A 20,021-nucleotide genomic window follows, 5' to 3' on the forward strand; every position below is an offset into this window, starting at 1 on the left:
ACGCAACGCTAAAGTAACTCTAAAAAATTATCTAGACTGTCGGAATCTAAGAATGACATTGACAAGCTGTTTGATTACAATGTGCAAAAGCAAGTCCATTAGCTTTTAAAGTGTATCTGCACAGTTGGACAAGTTTTAGTATTAGCTCAAGTCATGTATTACAGTATAGCATAGGATTTATGAAATAAAACAATCTGTTTGACTGCCTGCCTGTCTGCCTGCCAGTCTGTCTGTCAGGACATTACTGAGGGCTAGCAAAGAAAATGGTCATGGTGCTACGACAAGAAGACAAAGGAAAATGAAAAAAATATTCAGAGGAGCTTGTCCCATGAGGGTATGTATCAAGATGTGTTTCTCTTGTGATAGAACATTTTGGGAGGTGGGGCATAAAGCCAGAGAATTTTTTGCACCATTTGTCACAACAGTCAGTAAATCTAGAAGCCAATTTTAATTACTGCTTCCATGTTCATGCCGTATTGAAGAAAAAGATTTCCTAAATTCCACAAAGATGCAACGCCAAAGTTATCCTCACAAAACTTTCAAAACTGTCACCTAATCATGGTGATTTAGATAGATTACTTGATTTTGACATTTTAAGGGCCAAGTCCATTAATTCATCTATGACTTTGTTGTTTGCAAGGACTGCTTTGCTTTTAAAAATTCCTAGCAAATGTACTAGTAGAGTCTATATGAGAATATAAGTCTGTCTGTCTGTCTGTCAAATATACATTCTCATAAATCTGTCTGTCTGTCTGTGTGTCTATGTCTGTCTGTTTCTGTGTAGTTACAGTACTCTATGCAACGGCAAAAAGTTAACTAACCAGAAACGCTACATACAGCATAGTACTTACACATCTGTACCTTAATAGATACTTATATGTACACATGGTTGTTGAGTAACAAAAAACTGTCTATACTTCAAAACAAAAAATCCTACTTGCACGACTGTTTGTGTATTTTTCACTTTAATAATAGTTAACTGAGTTTCACTGAATGGAGGGCACTTCTCTCATTCGATTCTTTGCCTAATACAAAAACAATGCTTATCAAGCAACACAACATCAGTTTCTTTAAAGACTGTGCTGCCTGTCTGTCCGTCTATCTGTCTGTCCGTCTGTCCATCCACCAGTCTGTCCATCCGTCTGTCTGTCCGTTTGGCTGTCTGTCTGTCCGTCTGTTTTTCTGTCTGTCTGTCTGTTCTTATCTCTGCCTGTCGGTCTAAGCATCTTACCATGTAATCCAATCGAAACAAGTCTTGCACTAGCGGTTGGAAAACGTATAGAATGTCCTGACGGTATAATTGGAGTCTTCAGCAGAGAAACCAGCTCATCTGACATACATACAAGCAATGAGTATGGTACAACAACTGATACTAATTACGCATTGTCACACCTCTCATTTTTCTAATCTTCTTTTGATCGACTTTCAATTCTTTTGAGTCTGTTTCATCAGGCAACCTGACAAACAGACGAGCTAATGTTTCTTTGCAAGACACTTGCGTGTTTGTCAAATAAGCTAACACTTATCTATTGCATTGAAACGTTGAGCCGATAAATGTGTCCTGTCCCGTCACTTACTACAGTACATGCAGTTTGTTACAGTAAAACTTTTCAATACCATGTTACTACTCCGTTAGAGAGCTACATCTCAACTACAGCTAGGAGGTTACTGTATTGAAATGTCACCACATGCAGCCATCACAAAGTGATGAACTAAACTACATTTGGTCAAAAGCATTGCCATGACCAACTCACTATGTAACAACAAATCCATCTCACTACTGTACGTAATAACAAATCCAACTCATTATGTAATAACGAATCTATGCCAGTCACACTTACATGTCATCATCAACGTCAATATCCATTGCCTCTGCGGTCTTCAACAACCAATCATTCTTACTCTTTGCTCGAGACATCCTACCACAGCAACCACACCATATTACCACCAATTACAGAACAGTGTGGACTATGCAACGGTCGGTCATCAGTCGTTGACCGACCAACTGGTGTTCATGACTGTCCACAATTTGTTTTGATCAAACATGCCTACATGGCTGGTCAAGGCGTAATAGTTATTGTATGGATGGTAGGGAATCAATGAGCGATCCAAAAGTCCACACAACTGATGGAAGCAGCAGGCAAAATCTAATTGCAGTAAGCAGTGTACACTCTAACCTCTCTAATCCGGAGAACCTCCAAGACCCAAACACCTCCCTAGACCGGACACTTTTTCCAGCGCATATCAGGTCTTGGGACTCTGAGGCTAAGCACTTTGGCAAGAAACTCCCCGTCTAGACACTCAATTCACAAGCCATCTTGACTATAACGTGCCAGTGTGTAGGAGAACGCGTGTGTAACGTATGTGACTGTAATACAAAGTACACATGTACATTACAGTGTAGTACAAGTGTACTGTACACGCATACTGTATGCAGAAATAGCCTCGGCCTCCCAGACCCGTGGAGCACCGATTCTGGACAATTAATTGTTGAATCGGCGCTACACGGGTAGGGAGGCCGAGGCTAAGAATGTCCGGAAGACAGAGATAGCTAACGCGCATCATATCCGTGGAATCCCAGACCATTTTAATGCCATACTAGGAGGACGATTTTGAATCGGCGCTACACAGGTCTGGGAGGCCAAGGCTAACAGCGGCTGGTCCAATACTGTCCGGATTATTAGAGAGGTTGAGTGTAGTCTAGTAGTAGTAGTATATTACACGGGTCCCCACACCTTGTATAGCCACAAAGGAATATCAGATTAGCAATCAGCAGCACCTCTACTGCCACCATTGATTGCCATTAATAGTAACCACCACGACACCAGTTACCACACCCCTAACGTCATCAATAGAACAACAGCAAACAAGCCAAATTTTATGCTTATATTTTGATAGCAAATAACTACGGGGTGACTATCAGGGACGGCAGTTGCCGGCCGAACCAATGTTCAGAAAGTAGACTTTTGGCAAAAGCATTGCCCCAAACTTCCGGTTAGTGTGATGCAAATGATTAAATAAATTACATATTTTCTTAAAAATTCAACACTCCTTAGTCTGACTGATTGAAATGCATCTTTTCCTACAAACTTTGTTACGACAAAGAAGTCTGGTTGCAAGATGTTATAGTAGAGGCTTCAAACTTGAGCATTACGACTAGTGCGTGAGTTTGTAAAAGACAGTGAATAAAGTCTTTGCATTTTGGTGACATTTTATCCAGTTAGTATGTTCTGAAAGTGTATAACCGGAATTATTCTGTATTGTATGAATTTATCATATAGCATCATATTATAGTCACGTGATAAAGTTACACCTCTTAGCGCGCGTTATACTGGACCAATGAACTTGCTTCCGCCGTCCCTGACTATAATGTGATAAATAGAGACATTGAACTAGATGTTGATGTTGATAATTACAAGAAAGGATTGTGAAATGAAGTAAGAATGAATGCCCAAAAGTTAAAATGTAAGGTCAACCTCTTGCTAGAGCACGATGTCTGACCAAAAATTTTGCCTTATATTCATTCCACTCTCTAGAACTACAGCCTTTTTAGATCAACAATTATTTATTTATGTATAACAGTCGTTGCTAGCTAGCACCAGTTTTTGAGTGCAACAAGGAAACAAACAAATAGATAAATAATAATTGCATATACTATATATCCAGTGTGTGTGTGTGTGTGTGTGTGTGTGTGTGTGTGTGTGTGTGTGTGTGTGTGTGTGTGTGTGTGTGTGTGTGTGTGTGTGTGTGTGTGCGTGCATGCATGTGTGTGTGTGTGTGTGTGTGTGTGTGTGTGTGTGTGTGTGTGTGTGTGTGTGTGTGTGTGTGCATGTGTGTGTGTGTGTGTGTGTGTGTGTGTGTGTGTGTGTGTGTGTGTGTGTGTGTGTGTGTGTGTGTGTGTGTGTGTGTGTGTGTGTGTGTGTGTGTGTGTGTGTGTGTGTGTGTGTGTGTGTGTGTGTGTGTGTGTGTGTGTGTGTGTGTGTGTGTGTGTGTGTGTGTGTGTGTGTGTGTGTGTGTGTGTGTGTGTGTGTGTGTGTACACTCTACACATAACTTCACCATTGACTAACATACTCAGTACCTGTGCTCCTTTGTGTCTATCGTCCTTGCAAGACTGACCCTTGCTTTCAGTTCTACCCAACATGACATATCAACAGGAAACAACTTTAGATCCTCATCTGACAAGAACGATCAAAGATCACATTGTATTAACATAATTACAAGTACTCCTGTAGACTCACTCCGGTTAAGCATTCTGCAAATTCGTTTATAATGTGGTGTATCTTCTGGTCCGACTAACATCACACTGATGCCCTCAGTAGATGCACGAGCAGTACGACCACTTCGATGGACATACAGCTGAGGAAACACATGAAAACAAGCACCGTCATGCACTCAATGAGATAAAGTACTACTAATTGGTTTTAATAAACAAATGTGTGTTGTGTGTGTGTGTGTGTGTGTGTGTGTGTGTGTGTGTGTGTGTGTGTGCGTTGAACATCAACCAAACACAAACTATACTACCAGTTTACTTAAAGTAATGACAAGTCATGGATAATGCATAGTTTCTCGTGTTCACTATGAATAAAAGTTGATGTGTCCTGTTGTTTATCATTAGAATACAATGTGTGAGTGGATCATACGTTAAGTATAGGTTATAGACCACTGGCAAGTGTATAAACGAAATACACCCCGCACACCCACGGGTTGGCACGAGGGCGAAGCCCGAGTGCTAACGAGCTGGGCATAGTGGGGTGTATTCGTTTATACACTTGCCAGAAGGTCTATAACCGGCTTGTAGCACCCAGCTGAGGCGTTAATATCCTTTAGGCACGGAAGTTCAAATCAGTTGTGTACAAAATGTTCTGAAATTGACTTGGGCATTGAAACAGCAAAATTGCCAGTTATTGATTTTTTTGGAAGCTAGTAAACTGCTAGACGTTGATGTTGTTTCTGATCAGCAGTCTTCTGAATCTCGTTTCCAATTTCATCCAGTAGTTTTTAGAAGTTTCTTGATTTGCGTGTTCCCCTTAACACCACAAAGCTACTGCATGTGTGCGATTAGAGTGTTTAACGCATGGAGGAAATGGAGAAACAAGCAGCCAACTGAAGAGGGAGCGCTCGGGCGGTACGTGCATGATCTGCATGGTATGAACAACAGAGAAATGAACTACTGGCTTACAAACAATTCACATCTTGATAAACCAGTATATGTATACTGGTTATCAAGATGTGAATTGTTTGTGAACCTAACAATTAGGCTACTGAAACATATCTGTCAGCCAGAACAAACAATACGCGGGTCTACGAATCCGTACAGAAATCATAATGAGTTCTTTCATGCTTGTATACCCCCAGGCAGCTATACGGCCTGATTTATTGACCAGTCAATATGTAGTGGAAGTGGGATATGTCATTTATTGTAAGCGAATACTGGACACTGATTGGTGCAGACGAAGCTAGGGTGCTACAAGCATCATTTACTTAGTAAATAAATGTACACGAATAACTTTGTAATTACCTCTGCATTGTGTGGAACTTGATAATGTATTACATGATCAACATTCAGAATATCCAGTCCTCGAGCAGCAACATCAGATGACACAAGCAAGCCTTTTGGATCGTTAGAAAATCTGAAAATGAGAAGATGACACCACCAACGTGCAGCAATGGACTCAATAGCTTGTTGGTAAATAATCTTATCTGGTGAATTATCTAAGTAAAATACACATTTGACATCAAGTATTGTGTTTGCTGTTTCATTAGTGTAACACATAAATGTAAATCTATTTTCAGTGTTCAGGTTTCTATCAATTTGAAGTAGGATTCTGGCAAGATTTATATCGAAGCATTTTTGCAAAGATATAAACAAAGAAACAAACAAATTGTTACACAAACAAACAACAACAGACAGACAAACCATCAAACACACAAACAAATAAACAGACAAATAAAGAAATAAACAAATAAACAGACAAATAAACACTCAAACCATCAAATAGACAAGCAAATAAACAGAAAAACAAACAAACCGTTAAACGAAAAATAGACATACAAACAAACCATCAAATAAACAAAACAAACCATCAAACATACAAAACAAATAAACAAACAAACAAACAAAAACAAACAAACAAACGAGGATCAAGTAGACAGACAAACAAACAAATAAGCAGACAAACAAACTATCAAACAGACAAACAAACAAACCGTCAAACAGACAAGCAAATAAACAGACAAACAAACAAACCACCAAGAAACAAACAAACAAATAAACAGACAAACACAGAGCACAATTTCTGCAAACAACGCTTCCCCAACTGCTGCCTTACCTTTCTAGATTCTTAAGTCTCTGTCTCTGTTGCATGCCAGCATGAAGAGGAAGAGGGTTGACTAGAAGAAGAGAGAAGAGAGAACGCAATCTTCTAATGCAGTCGACCGAGTTAGCAAAGACGAGAGTTCGTCCAGGATGACGACACAAGAAATAGTACAAATACACATCCTGTACACAAAGTATTCAAGAAATGAGACAATACAGTCAAAACTATACAGTAGTAGTTCTGTAGTCAGAGTGTTCTCATTTCACATAATACATCATTACAGTAACTAAAAACTGAATACAAATCAGAGTTGTAGTCAGGAGTTTGGACGTATAGCGGTATAGGCGTGACACATGAGTCTGGCACGTGGGCGTAGCATGCATGTGCTTGCAAATTTCTGAAATAAAATTACCGATGATGATTTGGGAGAGTAATCTCTACAAATCACACTGAGTGGCAGACTGATAGTGACGTATCTATTACATTGTTAAATTAATTAAGCTGCTTCTCATTACCAATAAAATGCTAAAGATATAACTGCACGTGTGCAGGTGCAGTGTACAGTACCTACTACATGTGTAGCCAGTATTGGAGGCGTAGCAGTCAGTTCTAAATGCATAGTTGGCCGCTACACCATAGCATGCCTGGCTAGAACCCTGCAAATAGTACAGCTAGCCTATAGCTTGCCAGTCACTTACCTCCACTAATGGCTAAGCATTAGAAATGTTAATGATACTATCATACTTGCTTGATCTATTACCCTATCCCCATGGTTGGCCAGAGTCTACGATCAAGTATGGGATGGGGTCTTACTCAAAAGTTGACACCTAAAGTTGTTAATAGGCGGAAGTTATTGATATTAACCTAAACAGCATGTTGCTACACTATAGAGCTTCAACCACCAACACTACCTAAAGTATAGAAACCCAATCTTCTATACGTGTCTAATGTATCAAAACCTTCAACACATGGTTGACAGGCATGCACAAGTTGAAGAATGTCAGCATTTCTACAGACACAAATCTAGCAAACAGTCACTGTAGAGAGCACCAATTAGCACTAATTAAAAGACTAAGAGGCTGGAAAATATTGGAGTCTTGGACAAAGTTGGGGTGAGGGCTCACTTGAGCACTGGGGTAATAATCAAGTGAGTGCGGTATTTGGCCACTCAAATAACAACACAAACAATCAAGTACCATAAGTCAAGGTAGTCCTAGCCTAATGGTTGGCAACATAATTTTCTGGACATTTGATAGTAATTGCTGGATTTTAGTACAGTCTGCACTATTTCATTACTAATATAAATAATAAATTTCATTATTAATATAAATAATAAATTTCATTATAAATATTAACAACAATGCTATTATTGTAAACAACTGTTGACCATTGTCAGTATTCAAATACACCATATTCAAAATAAAAATTAATTATTGTTATTATTACTATTATTAATATCAATTCTAATTTGTTAACATTTCATTGTTGATATTAATTTAACTTTAATCTTTACTTTTTCTTACTTGGTGCATGTAATTCAAGTTTTTGTCAATGTCTTAGTTAATATCAAATATAATTTGTTACTATTTCATTGTTAATATTAATAACATCTCAGTTAATATCAAATATAATTTGTGACCTTTTCATTGTTAATATTAATAACGTCTCAGTTAATATAAATTATAATTTGTTACCATTTCATTGTTAATATTAATCCTAATTTTAATCCTTACTTTCTCTTCCTTGGTGCATGTAATTCGAGTCTCTGTCAACGTCTCTGCTGTGCCATGTTGCTGCGTCAAGTCAACAACACAAGGATTACAACGAAGCCCGACTCTCTCCATTAGCGAATCTAATCAAATCAAAAATCTAAAATTTAATACTATGAACCTTCCAAGTGTAAAACACTGTTTACCAATCGAGTGGTTGTCCTGCTTGTGTGACTGCTGTCTTTGTCTTGCCAGTTTCGGCAAACACAAAGTGGCAGAAAACACAAACGTTTGCCTTTCGACTGATGACACATTGTCGGTATGTATCACTGCTTGACTTTTCTTTCTAAGCAAATGTCTGTTCCGTCTCTTCTTCTTCTTTGTAGTCGATACAACTTCATATCTGGTGAACAAACGAGACAGACTGTGTACACAGAATTGTGTAGACGAGACTCAAGCAAAAACGTAGACAGAACATGTGGACGTTATTATGCCTCACGCTTGCTTAACATGTTGTGAAGTCATTCAACATCTCAAAAATTATGGAAGCATCTAAAACGTACGTATTTTGATTTCTATTGGTAAGGCACCAAAACTCTAACAAGTGAGTATCAATTGAAGCCTACTCCTGCCCTTGAATTCACTTCAGCCCTTGACATCTCTCAATTTGCAACACAACATACACTTGTTGAGATGGTTGAATAGACTAGAATAGAGCTGTGATTATGTCAAAAATAAAAGTTTCCACACGACTGGCCTGTATGCTAAATAGCCTATCTAAATACAATTTATTACAACCCATGTAGTACAGTGTGTGTGTGTGTGTATGTGTGTGTGTGTGTGTGTGTGTGTGTGTGTGTGTGTGTGTGTGTGTGTGTGTGTGTGTGTGTGTGTGTGTGTGTGTGTGTGTGTGTGTGTGTGTGTGTGTGTGTGTGTGTGTGTGTGTGTGTGTGTGTGTGTGTGTGACATCAGCACTGGGGTCCTTGTGAGACTTCGGGTGCTCACGCCACAGTTGGCTTCACAAGTCGGTGCTCCTGCGAGTGCCTGGCCCGGCTCCACGAGTTCGCTAGTGCAGGCTCAGAGTTCCCTGAGTAGCGCACAGGGCCCAGCTTAACAGCTGGGGGCGTGACCTCTGAGAGGCAGCTCCTGACATTTAAGATTTTTTAGGTGTGTGTGTGTGTGTGTGTGTGTGTGTGTGTGTGTGTGTGTGTGTGTGTGTGTGTGTGTGTGTGTGTGTGTGTGTGTGTGTGTCTGTCTGTCTGTCTGTTTGTCTGTCTGTATGTCAGTCTGTAAACACGGTATCTCTTAAATAGATTAACATACTAATATCAAATTTTCAACATATAGAAATCTTGCCAAAATCTCAGAGTTCAAAATGGGCACTCAAGACCAAGGTCAGGTCACCAAACCACAAGTTGTACAATCCCATCGTAGACGGCTTCTAGTGTTTCCTACCTATTCACAGTTGACTGTACTACATTATTCCAAAGTTGGATTATCTCAGTCCTCATAATAACTATCACCAATCAAAAACGCTTGATGTCTCTGATTGAACTCAACCGTCCCACACAGTTCGCTTGCCAATCTCCCACATCCGATGATAGCAACAATGTCTACCACATAAAATTCTATTTTCACAAAGAATCAAAGTGTCACAATCTTGCATGGTATAACTACAGTTTCTTGCATAACTGTTATCAGTCTGCTAATATGTTTCGTCTAACAAATTTGTCACATCGGAGGCCCAATGTAGTGGTGACACGCCCCCGCATTCCAGCAAAGCAGATACCAACATACTTGAGCACTAAACGCAAGTGCATGTGATTGCATGATCTTGTTTTCAGTTCTTATAAGAGTTAGACGTACACTATTTTGATTTTACACAGTTGTCACTTGTGCCTGTATTATGAGCACAATTTCTAATTCAGCAGTGGAGTCGCTATGCATGAACATGGGGAGGTCATGACCTCAATATTAATAGGTGTCACCTCCTAGATGCTACACAAGGTCTCATAAAAGGTAAACCTCAGCAGCTGCTTTCCCCAACATTGGAGGTCTAGCAACGCCCTTGGCATGCCATCTTGTACCAGTGGGCATATGCATGTACTAGAACAGCAGCCTGTACTTTCAAACGAGTACTTCTACATCATACTAGACAGAGTTCAAGGAAAGACCGCAAAATTGCCCTTAGTCATTGATATTTGATATCAATTGTTTACCTTTCACGAGGTTGTGGAAGTTTCTGAAGGATATTTACGAGCTCAACGAAATGGCCGTGCTCAACCATACGATCAGCCTCATCGAGCACGAGCAACCTCACATCGCCGATCTTGGACAAATGGGGATCACCCTGACACAACAAGACATGCAATCACAGATTGAACGTAAAGGTGACACCAAGGAAAGAGTTGGATACTACTATACAAAAGATGATTGGCATACAACTATCTATAGCCATGCAGATAAACATCAATAACAGAATGACAAACACGGCTAAACAGGCATTTAGACAAGTGGAACAATAATAAGCAGAAAACAAGACTAACAGAAGAACAAACAAATAAACAAACAAATGAAAACACAACAAACAGATGGAAAAACAAACAAAAATAAGCAAACAAACAAACAAATAGAACAACAAACAAACAAATGAGCAAACAAATGAGCAAACAAACAAACAAATTGGCAAGGCAATGACTGACCGAAAGTTAGACAGACACACAAGCAAACTGACAAAGGCAAACAGTAAAACAAGCAGATGCACCCAAAGACACATGGGCATGGGCAGACATTCAGTGTATATGCAAACAGAAAGGCCAACAACAAGTAGAGAGAAACAAACAAATGAAAACAAAACACGCAAATAAACAAACAAAAACTACACACAAACACACAAATAAACAAGCAACCAGAAAGGCCAACAACAAAAAACACAAACAAAGAACAAAACCAAACAAACAAATAACAGCAAAAACTACAAACAAATACAGCAAGAAACAAGCAAACAGGAAGAGCAACAACAAGTAGACAAAACACAAACAAACAAACAAAAACTAATCCCAGAAACAAAAATTAAACAAATCCACAAACAAACAAGCACACAAATAGGCCAACAACAAGTAGACAAACACAAACAAACAAACTAAACCAAAAGGGCAAGTAACAACAAACAAAAAATACAAACAAATACACAAACAAACAGACAAACTGAAACACCAACAACAAGTAGACAAACACAAACAAACAAACAAACAAATAAGACAAAATCCAAACAAAAGAGCGAAAACAAAGAAAAATACAAACAAATACACAAACAAACAAACACAAACCAAACAAGCAAGTAAAGTAAACAGAAATACAAACAAATACACAAACAAAAAAGCATACAAATAGACCAACAGAAAGTAGACAAACACAAACAAACAAACAAACACATTCCAAAAAAGCAAGTAAAACAAACAAAAATACAAACAAATACACAAACAAACAAGCAAGCAAGTAGACACACAAAATACAAACAAATACACAAACAAACAAGTCAAGCAAACAGAAATACAAACAAATACACAAACAGACAAGGAAGTAAAATCAAACAAAAATACAAACAAATACACAAACAAACAAGTCAAGCAAACAAAAATACAACAAATACACAAACAGACAAGGAAGTAAAATCAAACAAGAATACAAACAAATACACAAACAAACAAGCAAGTAGACACACAAAAATACAAACAAATACACAAACAAACAAGCAAGTCAAGCAAACAAAAATACAAACAAATACACAAACAGACAAGGAAGTAAAAACAAACAAAAATACAAACAAATACACAAACAAACAAGCAAGTAGACACACAAAAATACAAACAAATACACAAACAAGCAAGTCAAGCAAACAAAAATACAAACAAATACACAAACAAACAAGCAAGTCAAGCAAACAAAAATACAAACAAATACACAAATAGACACAGAAGTAAAAACAAACAAAAATACAAACAAATACCCAAACAAACAAGGAAGTAAAAACAAGCAAAAATACAAACAAATACACAAACAAACAAGCAAGGAAAAACCAAAAAAACAAACAAACAAGCACACAGACAAATACGCGGACACCCAAACAAACAGGCAAGCAAAACACAAATACGAGATTTCAGACAAGCAACCAATCACAAACACATACAAATGCAAAAGCATAACTCAAAAACTAAAGAAACAGATGCAACAAACAATTAACCATTTGGTTGCAAATGAAGACTGAATCATACACATTTCAGTGCCAACGAACTCACCATATCGAGCAACTCCCACAGTCTTCCCGGCGTCGCAACGACTATCTCCGGCTGCTGCCTCAACACTCTTTCCTGCTTCAGCACAGACATCCCACCAACAATGGCAGCAATCTACACACATTCATTATTCCTATCGTGTTTCTTCAATTAGGAACACTGAGTTACAGAGTGGAATATAAGGCAAAACGTTTGGTTGGACATCTTGCTATAGTAAAAGAGGTTGACCTGACATTTTAAATTTTAGGCATTCATTCTTATTTTATTTTTCACAATCCATTCTTGTACTTATCAACATTTGTTTTGACCATACTGTGGGTTACTATTGTTTTCATAAAATTTGATTTTTTTGCTGTCATTCTGTTGCATTGTTATTGATCATGATGACGAGGTAAAGTAATGACATGAAATGATCACGAGATGAGCGAGCTAATCAAGAGCATGTTGTTGTTCAACAAACAACTTAGTTACCGGCATGTGGCCCTCCCACCATTTGTCCTATTCGATTGCAGCTTGTGCAATAAATGGTGCTTGGAGCAATACATAAGGTATTGCTCTAAAACGTCATTTTGCACTCACACATCTGGGGATCTTAGATCTTGCCTGCTGCTTCGGTCAGTTGTCTGAACTTGGGTCGCTCATTGATTCCCTACTATCCATGCAATTGCTATTATGCCTTGTACAGTCATGTCTGATCAAAGCAAAATTGTGGCCGGTCATGAACACCAGTTGGTTGGTCAATGACCGATGACCGACTGTTATATTCAACTCTGCCTGTTACTATTTTTTTCAATCACTCGAGACCCTGGGCTATTATTCAAACATGGCTTTTTATACTTTCCAACCATTTTAAGAGAGAAAAAACAAGCACCACTTTAATGCATCAGTCAATGCAAGACAAAAATCTACTTACCATCGGCATTTCAACAACGAACAAACAGATTATCGTAATACATGTCAGGCCCATACGCTGGCTGGGGAGGGGGTTCGGGAAGGAAGGTTTAAGGAGGGGTTAGGGAAGGGGGAATTTGGGGAAAGAAGAGGGAAATTTGGGGAAAAAGGAGAGGGTTTGGAGAGGGGAGTGGGGTTAGAAGGTTTGGAGGAGGGGAGGGGGTTTAGGGAGGGATTTCGGGGAGGTTCAGAGGAGAGGAGGGGTTCGGGAAAAGGTTAGGGAAGGGGTTGGGGAAAGGGTTTGGGGTTGGACAAACCGCCCACTTAGCTGTGAAGGTATCCAAAATCGCTCGTTCCATCTTGGACTCCTTCCTATCTACTGTGATGCAGAAGTGGATTTAGATAAATAAATTAAGTAGTGGACTGCTTTGCTCATCTTCAAATCTATTCTTACTGACTAGCTAGAGTTAGAACTTGAGCTGTTGCACTAAGTTTAGTTTTTGCTTCTGACTCCAACAGAGTTGCTGATCTATAATTTATGAAAATTATATATAGTATATACATAAAAAGTTAAAAAATCACGTGACGGGTTTGTGAAGTCATTGGTCTATTTTAATGTATTATGTACCGCCCACTTTTCATGTTAGGCTACGGCCATGCACGTCTTAATCTCTTCAATTCTCTATACATGTACTGTTCTTTGGGATTCTCTCACAACCAAAAAGCAAGTCTTACTATGCCCTCTCGGATGTCCTTCCTGCTTCCAATACAGTGTCTCAATTCTGCTCTAATATAATTGTTTCTTTGCATGACGCCATTGTTGAGAGTTTCTGAAACATGTGGCAGCCTTGGACCTCTGACCATACTGTGGGTTACTTACTATCAAGCATGAGTTACTAGTTTTCAATCAGTCTAGACCCTGGGTTACTATTTGATCATGAGGCCTTATAAATGTCATACTCATATGCCTACTCACCTTAATTGTGGTATGTTTAGCTGCTGCAGCAATGTGACGTTTCACTTGTAATGCGAGTTCTCTCGTTGGAGTGAGGATGAGGGCATACCAAAGCTTTGTGTCGTCTGTATCGTGTTTTTCGCTTTTCATTCTTAGAATGTGATGAATGAGGGGAATACCAAATGCCAATGTTTTGCCTGAGCCCTGAAATGAAGTATTTTATGTGTTGACACATGTTAGCACTTTTCACAAAGATTCACAAACATCATGCGTTACCAGTCTGTTCCTTGTTTGTATGTCTGTTTGTTTGTCTATCTGTCGGTCTGTCTTCTGTGTTTGTCTGTCTGTCTGTCTATTATCTATCTGGTGGTCGGTCTATCTGTCTGTCAAGTCCATTTATTCTGTCAGTGTTTGTCTTCTGTGTCGTGTCGTGTTTGTCTGTCTGTCTGCCTGTCCAGCTGTGTCTATTCTCTATCTGTCTGTCAAAGTCCATTTATTCTGTCTGTCTGTCTCTCTATTCTCTATCTGGTGTCTGTCTGTCTATGTGTCTGTCAAAGTCCGTTTATTCTGTCTGTCTGTCAGTCTATTTGTCTTCTGTGTCGTGTCTGTCTGTCTGTCTGTCTGTCAGAGTGTCCGTCTATCTGTCTATCTGTCTGTCAAAGTCATTTATTCTGTCTGTCTGTCTGTCTGTCTGTCTATCTGTCTGTCTGTCTATCTGTCTGTCAAAGTCCATTTATTCTGTCTGTCTGTCTATTATCTAGCTAGTGTCTGTCTGCCTATCTATCTGTCCACCTGTGTATTCAAAACTCAGAAAACGCTAAATCATTTCATTCCAATTCGTTACTGACCGTCTCTGCAGCTCCAACAACATCTCTACAATCCCGTATGGCAGCAGGTAAGCACTGCATTTGTATTGGCGTCGGCTGCGTGAAACCCAACTGACACAGAGCTTCCAACACAGATTGAGGCACATCCAAGCCATCCCATTTCTCCATCCCATCAAGCCTCACTTTTTTCATTTCATGAAATTCTTCCACTTCACCAACATTGGACACCTCGAGCTCATTTCTCCGCCTCTTCAGACTTTTCGTAGTTGGTGTTTCCATTTTTTCGTCTTTCTTAATAATTTTTCCACGCTTTTTCGGCCTCAATCGTTTTTTCTGTGTTCTCTCTTTCTGCAACCAGATTTCAAGACGTTCCATAAACAAGCACAAAATACATGGTCACGTGACTTAACATTTCTAATCAAGTTCTGACTATCTTTGACATGCTCTTCACATATTAAACTTTCCTTAGACGATATAGCTACTTGAAAAATTTAAAAATAAAAAAATATGAATAAAGCAAAAAATCACGTGACTACATTTTCTGTCGTCGCTGCATCATGTTCCGTCTCCAGCTCGTAGTCGCACAATTCTTCGATACTTATCAGTCCATCGAAATCTTTCTGCGAAAAACTACAACCCGAAATGGCGACTTTCTGCCACTTGCCCTTCGCAACTATCATTCCGGCTAATATCCCGTATGCGACAACAGAGTGATGACATACTCCCTTAGCATAATATCCCGTATAAGCAGCAAAGCACCTCCACTAGATATAATTTGAAGCTGTTGCTTTTACATACGTTATTACAGTATCTACCTAACTTGCTAGCAATTACTAGTTCTCTAGGAAAGCAACGTATTCAGTCATTGCAGCAAGTTGCTGGTGACTCTCTGTACCGGTAACAGATTCGTGAACTAAAACAAACAATCGACATTGTGTCTAGACCAACATGAAGGCGTGAGGTTGATGTACCTTTCTTTTTTGGACGCACAACTCCTGTAGCAGCACTCACTCTCCATCCAGCTTCAACTGCTTCTATACGCAGGTAACAATTGTGAATACATGAGTATGGTATGAATTTGACTTGTTGGTATTTGTTTATGTCTTTTGACAGACAGACAGACAGAGTGGCAAATAGGCAGACAGTCTGATGGACAGACATGCAGGCAGACAGACAGACAGACAGACAGACATGCAGGCAGACAGACAGACAGACATGCAGGCAGACAGACAGATAGACATACAGACAGATAAACGGACGGACAGACAGACACGCAGGCGGACAGACAGACAGACGGACACACGCACACAGAGACAGACAGACAGAAAGACACAAAAATCTGAAAGCTATAGTTACATTGATTAAAAAGTCCTGATTTGTAGCAGAAATGTTAAAGTAAAAATTGCCATTATATTTTCACATATTCTTAGCCCTCCAATTTGTGCTTAAGGCCAGACCAATTAAATTTCCTGATGCTTGGATTCGCCCACCCAGTTTGAGCTTGACTACAATAAAATAGAAACTTGACACGCGCATGTGCAATAATTTCTAAAATCACAGTAAAAAAATTTGGTACATACATCGCACAAGTAGATATCAATGACTCCGCAAACATCAACAGTGCATCCACATTCCACTCTGCATCAGCGTCATATAGTTAGTGTTCATTTCGTTATTCAGGCCCATAGTCACTGGTAGAGTTGGTAGCATTTCAACCCAACCACTTTTCAAAATTCGTACTTTTGCCAGTTGTCGTATAGCTGATTAAATATTATTTTATTTAATCACCTCATGATGACGTCACTGCCATAGTATCAGTGTACATGCATGAAATGAGTACACGAGATGACCTAGCATAGCATAATGTTTGGTTCTCGTATTACGTATATGACTTGTTGTGAAACTTAATATTAGACATGCCCAGTTGATTAAGCAATTGATATTAATTTTTCAACCATACATCTACAGGCTTGTTATCTCACTGTCACATTTGTATGCAATGCAATGACAACTGCGCATGCTCAACAAAATGTCACATGGCCATTAATTTTCATTTCCATCGGTTCACCCAGTTTACATGTCCAAATATCCGAGCATAAAAACTTATATCCCGTTCACACTAGCACAGTTAAGTAACCAAAGCAAACCGAACTGAACAAACAAAACCAAACAAAACCAAACCAAACAGTACTAGGTAACCGTGCTGGTCCACGACGTTCACACTGTGAGTGGGAGAAAGCAAGCTGAAAGTGCGTCGTCAAAGCAAATGAGCGTGTCTCGTGCCACATCTGCATATCTGGGCATTTGCTTTTGCTTGACTACGGATCAAGCTGCGCTTGTCCTGTTTTCGTTGGCATCTCAACAGTGCAACTCAGTGACGTGTACAACACCGATAAGAAGTCGAAGTCTCTCAAGATCTCAGAGACGATTTATCACGCCACCGTTTCTTCATCGACTTCTCCACCGCATGAGGCAGAGGAGGGAACAAATTGCATTGATCTTCCGATTGAGTCATCCTCTTCCGGTTGAGTCTCAATTAGTTTTTGTTACATCCCGTTACAAGAGCATGCACCAACTCCAATGTGGTTCGGTTTGCATTAACACTACACACAACCAAACCCAACCGAACCGAACCAAACCAAACCAAACTGAACCAAACCAAACCAAACCATGCTGGCATGGCAACTTGAAGTGGGCCAGCTCAGCACGGTTCGGCTCGGTTTGGTTTGGTTCGGCCGGCTTTCAGACTACAAAGTGAAACCGAGCCAAACCGTGCCGTACCGTGCTGGAGCGGTTACAAACGCTAGTGTGAATGGGGTATTAGTCATCCTGGCCTAATAACAAAAGACAGGGACATCTAACTATTCACCCGACAACAACCTGACAATAACCATTTCAGTGAATCCATTGATAAACTAAATGCTACTCATGCAAGACAGGGAGGGAAAGAGTCGCTTGCTCCGCCCTTACATTTACACGCTCTCCAATTAATTAGCTTATAACGACCTTGTGCTGCACGTTCTGCTGTCACTCCTAACATGGACGCCATGTCTTGGATGCTGATCGAGTCGTATGCACGCGCAATCAGATCGAACACATTACGATGAAACTGGTCTAAACAACACAGAAACAAACAAACAAATAAACAAACAAACAAACAAACAAACAAATAAACAAACAAATAAACAAACAAATAAACAAACAAATAAACAAACAAACAAAGTCAGGATGTCAATGTCGACGTACCTTTCAGTGCAGTCATAATGGGTTGGATGTGTGGCGGCCACGATTGGTTTAGAGCGACGTGTACGCCAGGGTAGTCTCTCTTCCATAGTTTCTGACCAATTGACCACAACAAAGCGAGCTCTCCGTTCGACTACAAATTTGAAAACGTCGTTCACAGCAGTCGTCAATAACATCAAATATACAAACCAATTTGCACATTTGTAAGAGTGTTACAATAATTATAATCAACAATTAATTAATATATTAACAACTCATTCAATCAACTCGCAATTGATTCTCGAATTTACCAAAATTTCAAACACAGCTTTAACGTTAACTATTTACACATGCTCACAGTGTTCAACGATTATGAAGTAAGATAAGTGAGATGTATAACAAACAAGTAAAACGCAATATAACATAATCAAGACATTAAGGTCTGTCCCCACTGGCAACTGGATCGTTCTCTGACCACAAACGTGTCACGTCCATACCTATACTAATCCACTTTCGTGGCGATCACGATTCGATCGAGATAATCCAGTACACATCGAGAGGTGGATGCAATCAACAACGTTTGCAATCGGTTGAATCCAATTATGAAATAGTAGGCGTTACGTTCATGTTAGCAAACCTTTAGCTTGGTGCAAAAAAGTGATCCTGTGAATCTCATAGTAGATTACATCCATGACGTCAAGGATACCAGTATACGTCTTACATGACTTAATATAGGTCACATGAGTGGCTATGCCCATAGTGCGCGTTAGGCCCTGAGTGTTGTTTGTGGTCAGCATGCTATGACTTCGTTGCACACATACTTAACTTACTCCAAAATTTTTAAATCAACATTTAGATAATTGTGCTCATATATCCAACATCTCAATAAATAATTAATTAATTTAACCTTCTTTAACTTCTCCGGAATCCTTTTCCACAAGAATCGCGCATTGTTTCTGCAGAGGCAAACATTTTCGCGCCATATCACGCAAGCTACAAGACTCAAACTCTTCCTCACATGTCGTTTTGAACCAAATAGACGGCCAGCAAGGTCCCGTATACATCGGGAGACGTCACTCCCAAAGGAGCCTGTCAGCACGCTAGCATGACAGACCACACAAAACGCAGTAAATCAATAGGGAATCTTTACCTCAATCTCAAGCTGCTCGCAGTACGCGGCCACCTGCTCAAAATTACCTATACGAATCAACTCCTCCATCTGGCAATTCTCGTGTAGCGCACGTTAGCCCAGAGTGTCACGTGATGCAATTTTGACAGCAAAGACGTATCGGCTTTTTCTTTGGTGCTTGTCGTTTGCTGTCTTAGAACTAAGCAGCCTATTTCCAGAAAAGATGTTTTCTTGCACAATTTCATGGGATGAAAGTTCGTGAAGAGGCATTTTGTAGCTAGGTTTTTGTTGTTGTTGTTGTTGTTGGTATGTGTGCGTGTGCGTGTCTGTGGTGTGGTGTGGTGTGTGTGTGTGTGTGTGTGTGTGTGTGTGTGTGTGTGTGTGTGTGTGTGTGTGTGTGTGTGTGTGTGTGTGTGTGTGTGTGTGTGTGTGTGTGTGTGTGTGTGTGTGTGTGTGTGTGTGTGTGTGTGTGTGTGTGTGTGTGTGTGTGTGTGTGTGTGTGTGTGTGTGTGTGTGTGGTGTGCGCGCGCACGCGTAGGTCGTACAGCTTCCTAGGTAGGTTAGCTAGTAATGTAAACAAAATACGAAGTGTACACGTTTAGCTAGTCTCACGATTTGTGATTGCACAATGATATCCTAGTGTCATTGCCTACTTCAACACCAACCTCAACACC

General features: G+C 39.7%; 2 protein-coding genes across 3 annotated transcripts; both read right to left on the bottom strand.

Annotated features, from left to right (window-relative positions):
- Window positions 1-831: 831 nt before the first annotated feature.
- Window positions 832-15,690, bottom strand: LOC134183617 (ATP-dependent RNA helicase ddx24-like). Its single transcript, XM_062651204.1, has 15 exons — window positions 15,533-15,690; window positions 15,018-15,344; window positions 14,191-14,373; window positions 12,327-12,437; window positions 10,248-10,378; window positions 8,235-8,431; window positions 8,053-8,171; window positions 6,332-6,501; window positions 5,521-5,632; window positions 4,241-4,358; window positions 4,081-4,177; window positions 1,842-1,919; window positions 1,393-1,457; window positions 1,232-1,330; window positions 832-1,025 (listed from the first exon to the last, which is right to left on the bottom strand). The coding sequence occupies exons 1-15, from the start codon at window positions 15,674-15,676 to the stop codon at window positions 976-978; spliced, it is 2,001 nt and encodes a 666-aa protein (XP_062507188.1). The 5' UTR covers window positions 15,677-15,690; the 3' UTR covers window positions 832-975.
- A 49-nt stretch (window positions 15,691-15,739) lies between these two features.
- Window positions 15,740-19,454, bottom strand: LOC134191074 (COP9 signalosome complex subunit 8-like). Of its 2 annotated transcripts, none has more exons than XM_062659645.1 (7): window positions 19,369-19,454; window positions 19,237-19,307; window positions 19,126-19,174; window positions 18,243-18,372; window positions 18,003-18,110; window positions 15,968-16,027; window positions 15,740-15,909 (listed from the first exon to the last, which is right to left on the bottom strand). In XM_062659645.1, the coding sequence occupies exons 1-7, from the start codon at window positions 19,435-19,437 to the stop codon at window positions 15,830-15,832; spliced, it is 567 nt and encodes a 188-aa protein (XP_062515629.1). In that variant the 5' UTR covers window positions 19,438-19,454; the 3' UTR covers window positions 15,740-15,829. The 2 variants fall into 2 exon arrangements, with proteins under 2 accessions (XP_062515629.1, XP_062515621.1); XM_062659637.1 differs by having other exon boundaries at window positions 15,968-16,030.
- Window positions 19,455-20,021: the final 567 nt, after the last annotated feature.

Source organism: Corticium candelabrum, chromosome 1, assembly GCF_963422355.1.
Source record: "Corticium candelabrum chromosome 1, ooCorCand1.1, whole genome shotgun sequence".
Lineage (NCBI taxonomy): Eukaryota > Metazoa > Porifera > Homoscleromorpha > Homosclerophorida > Plakinidae > Corticium > Corticium candelabrum.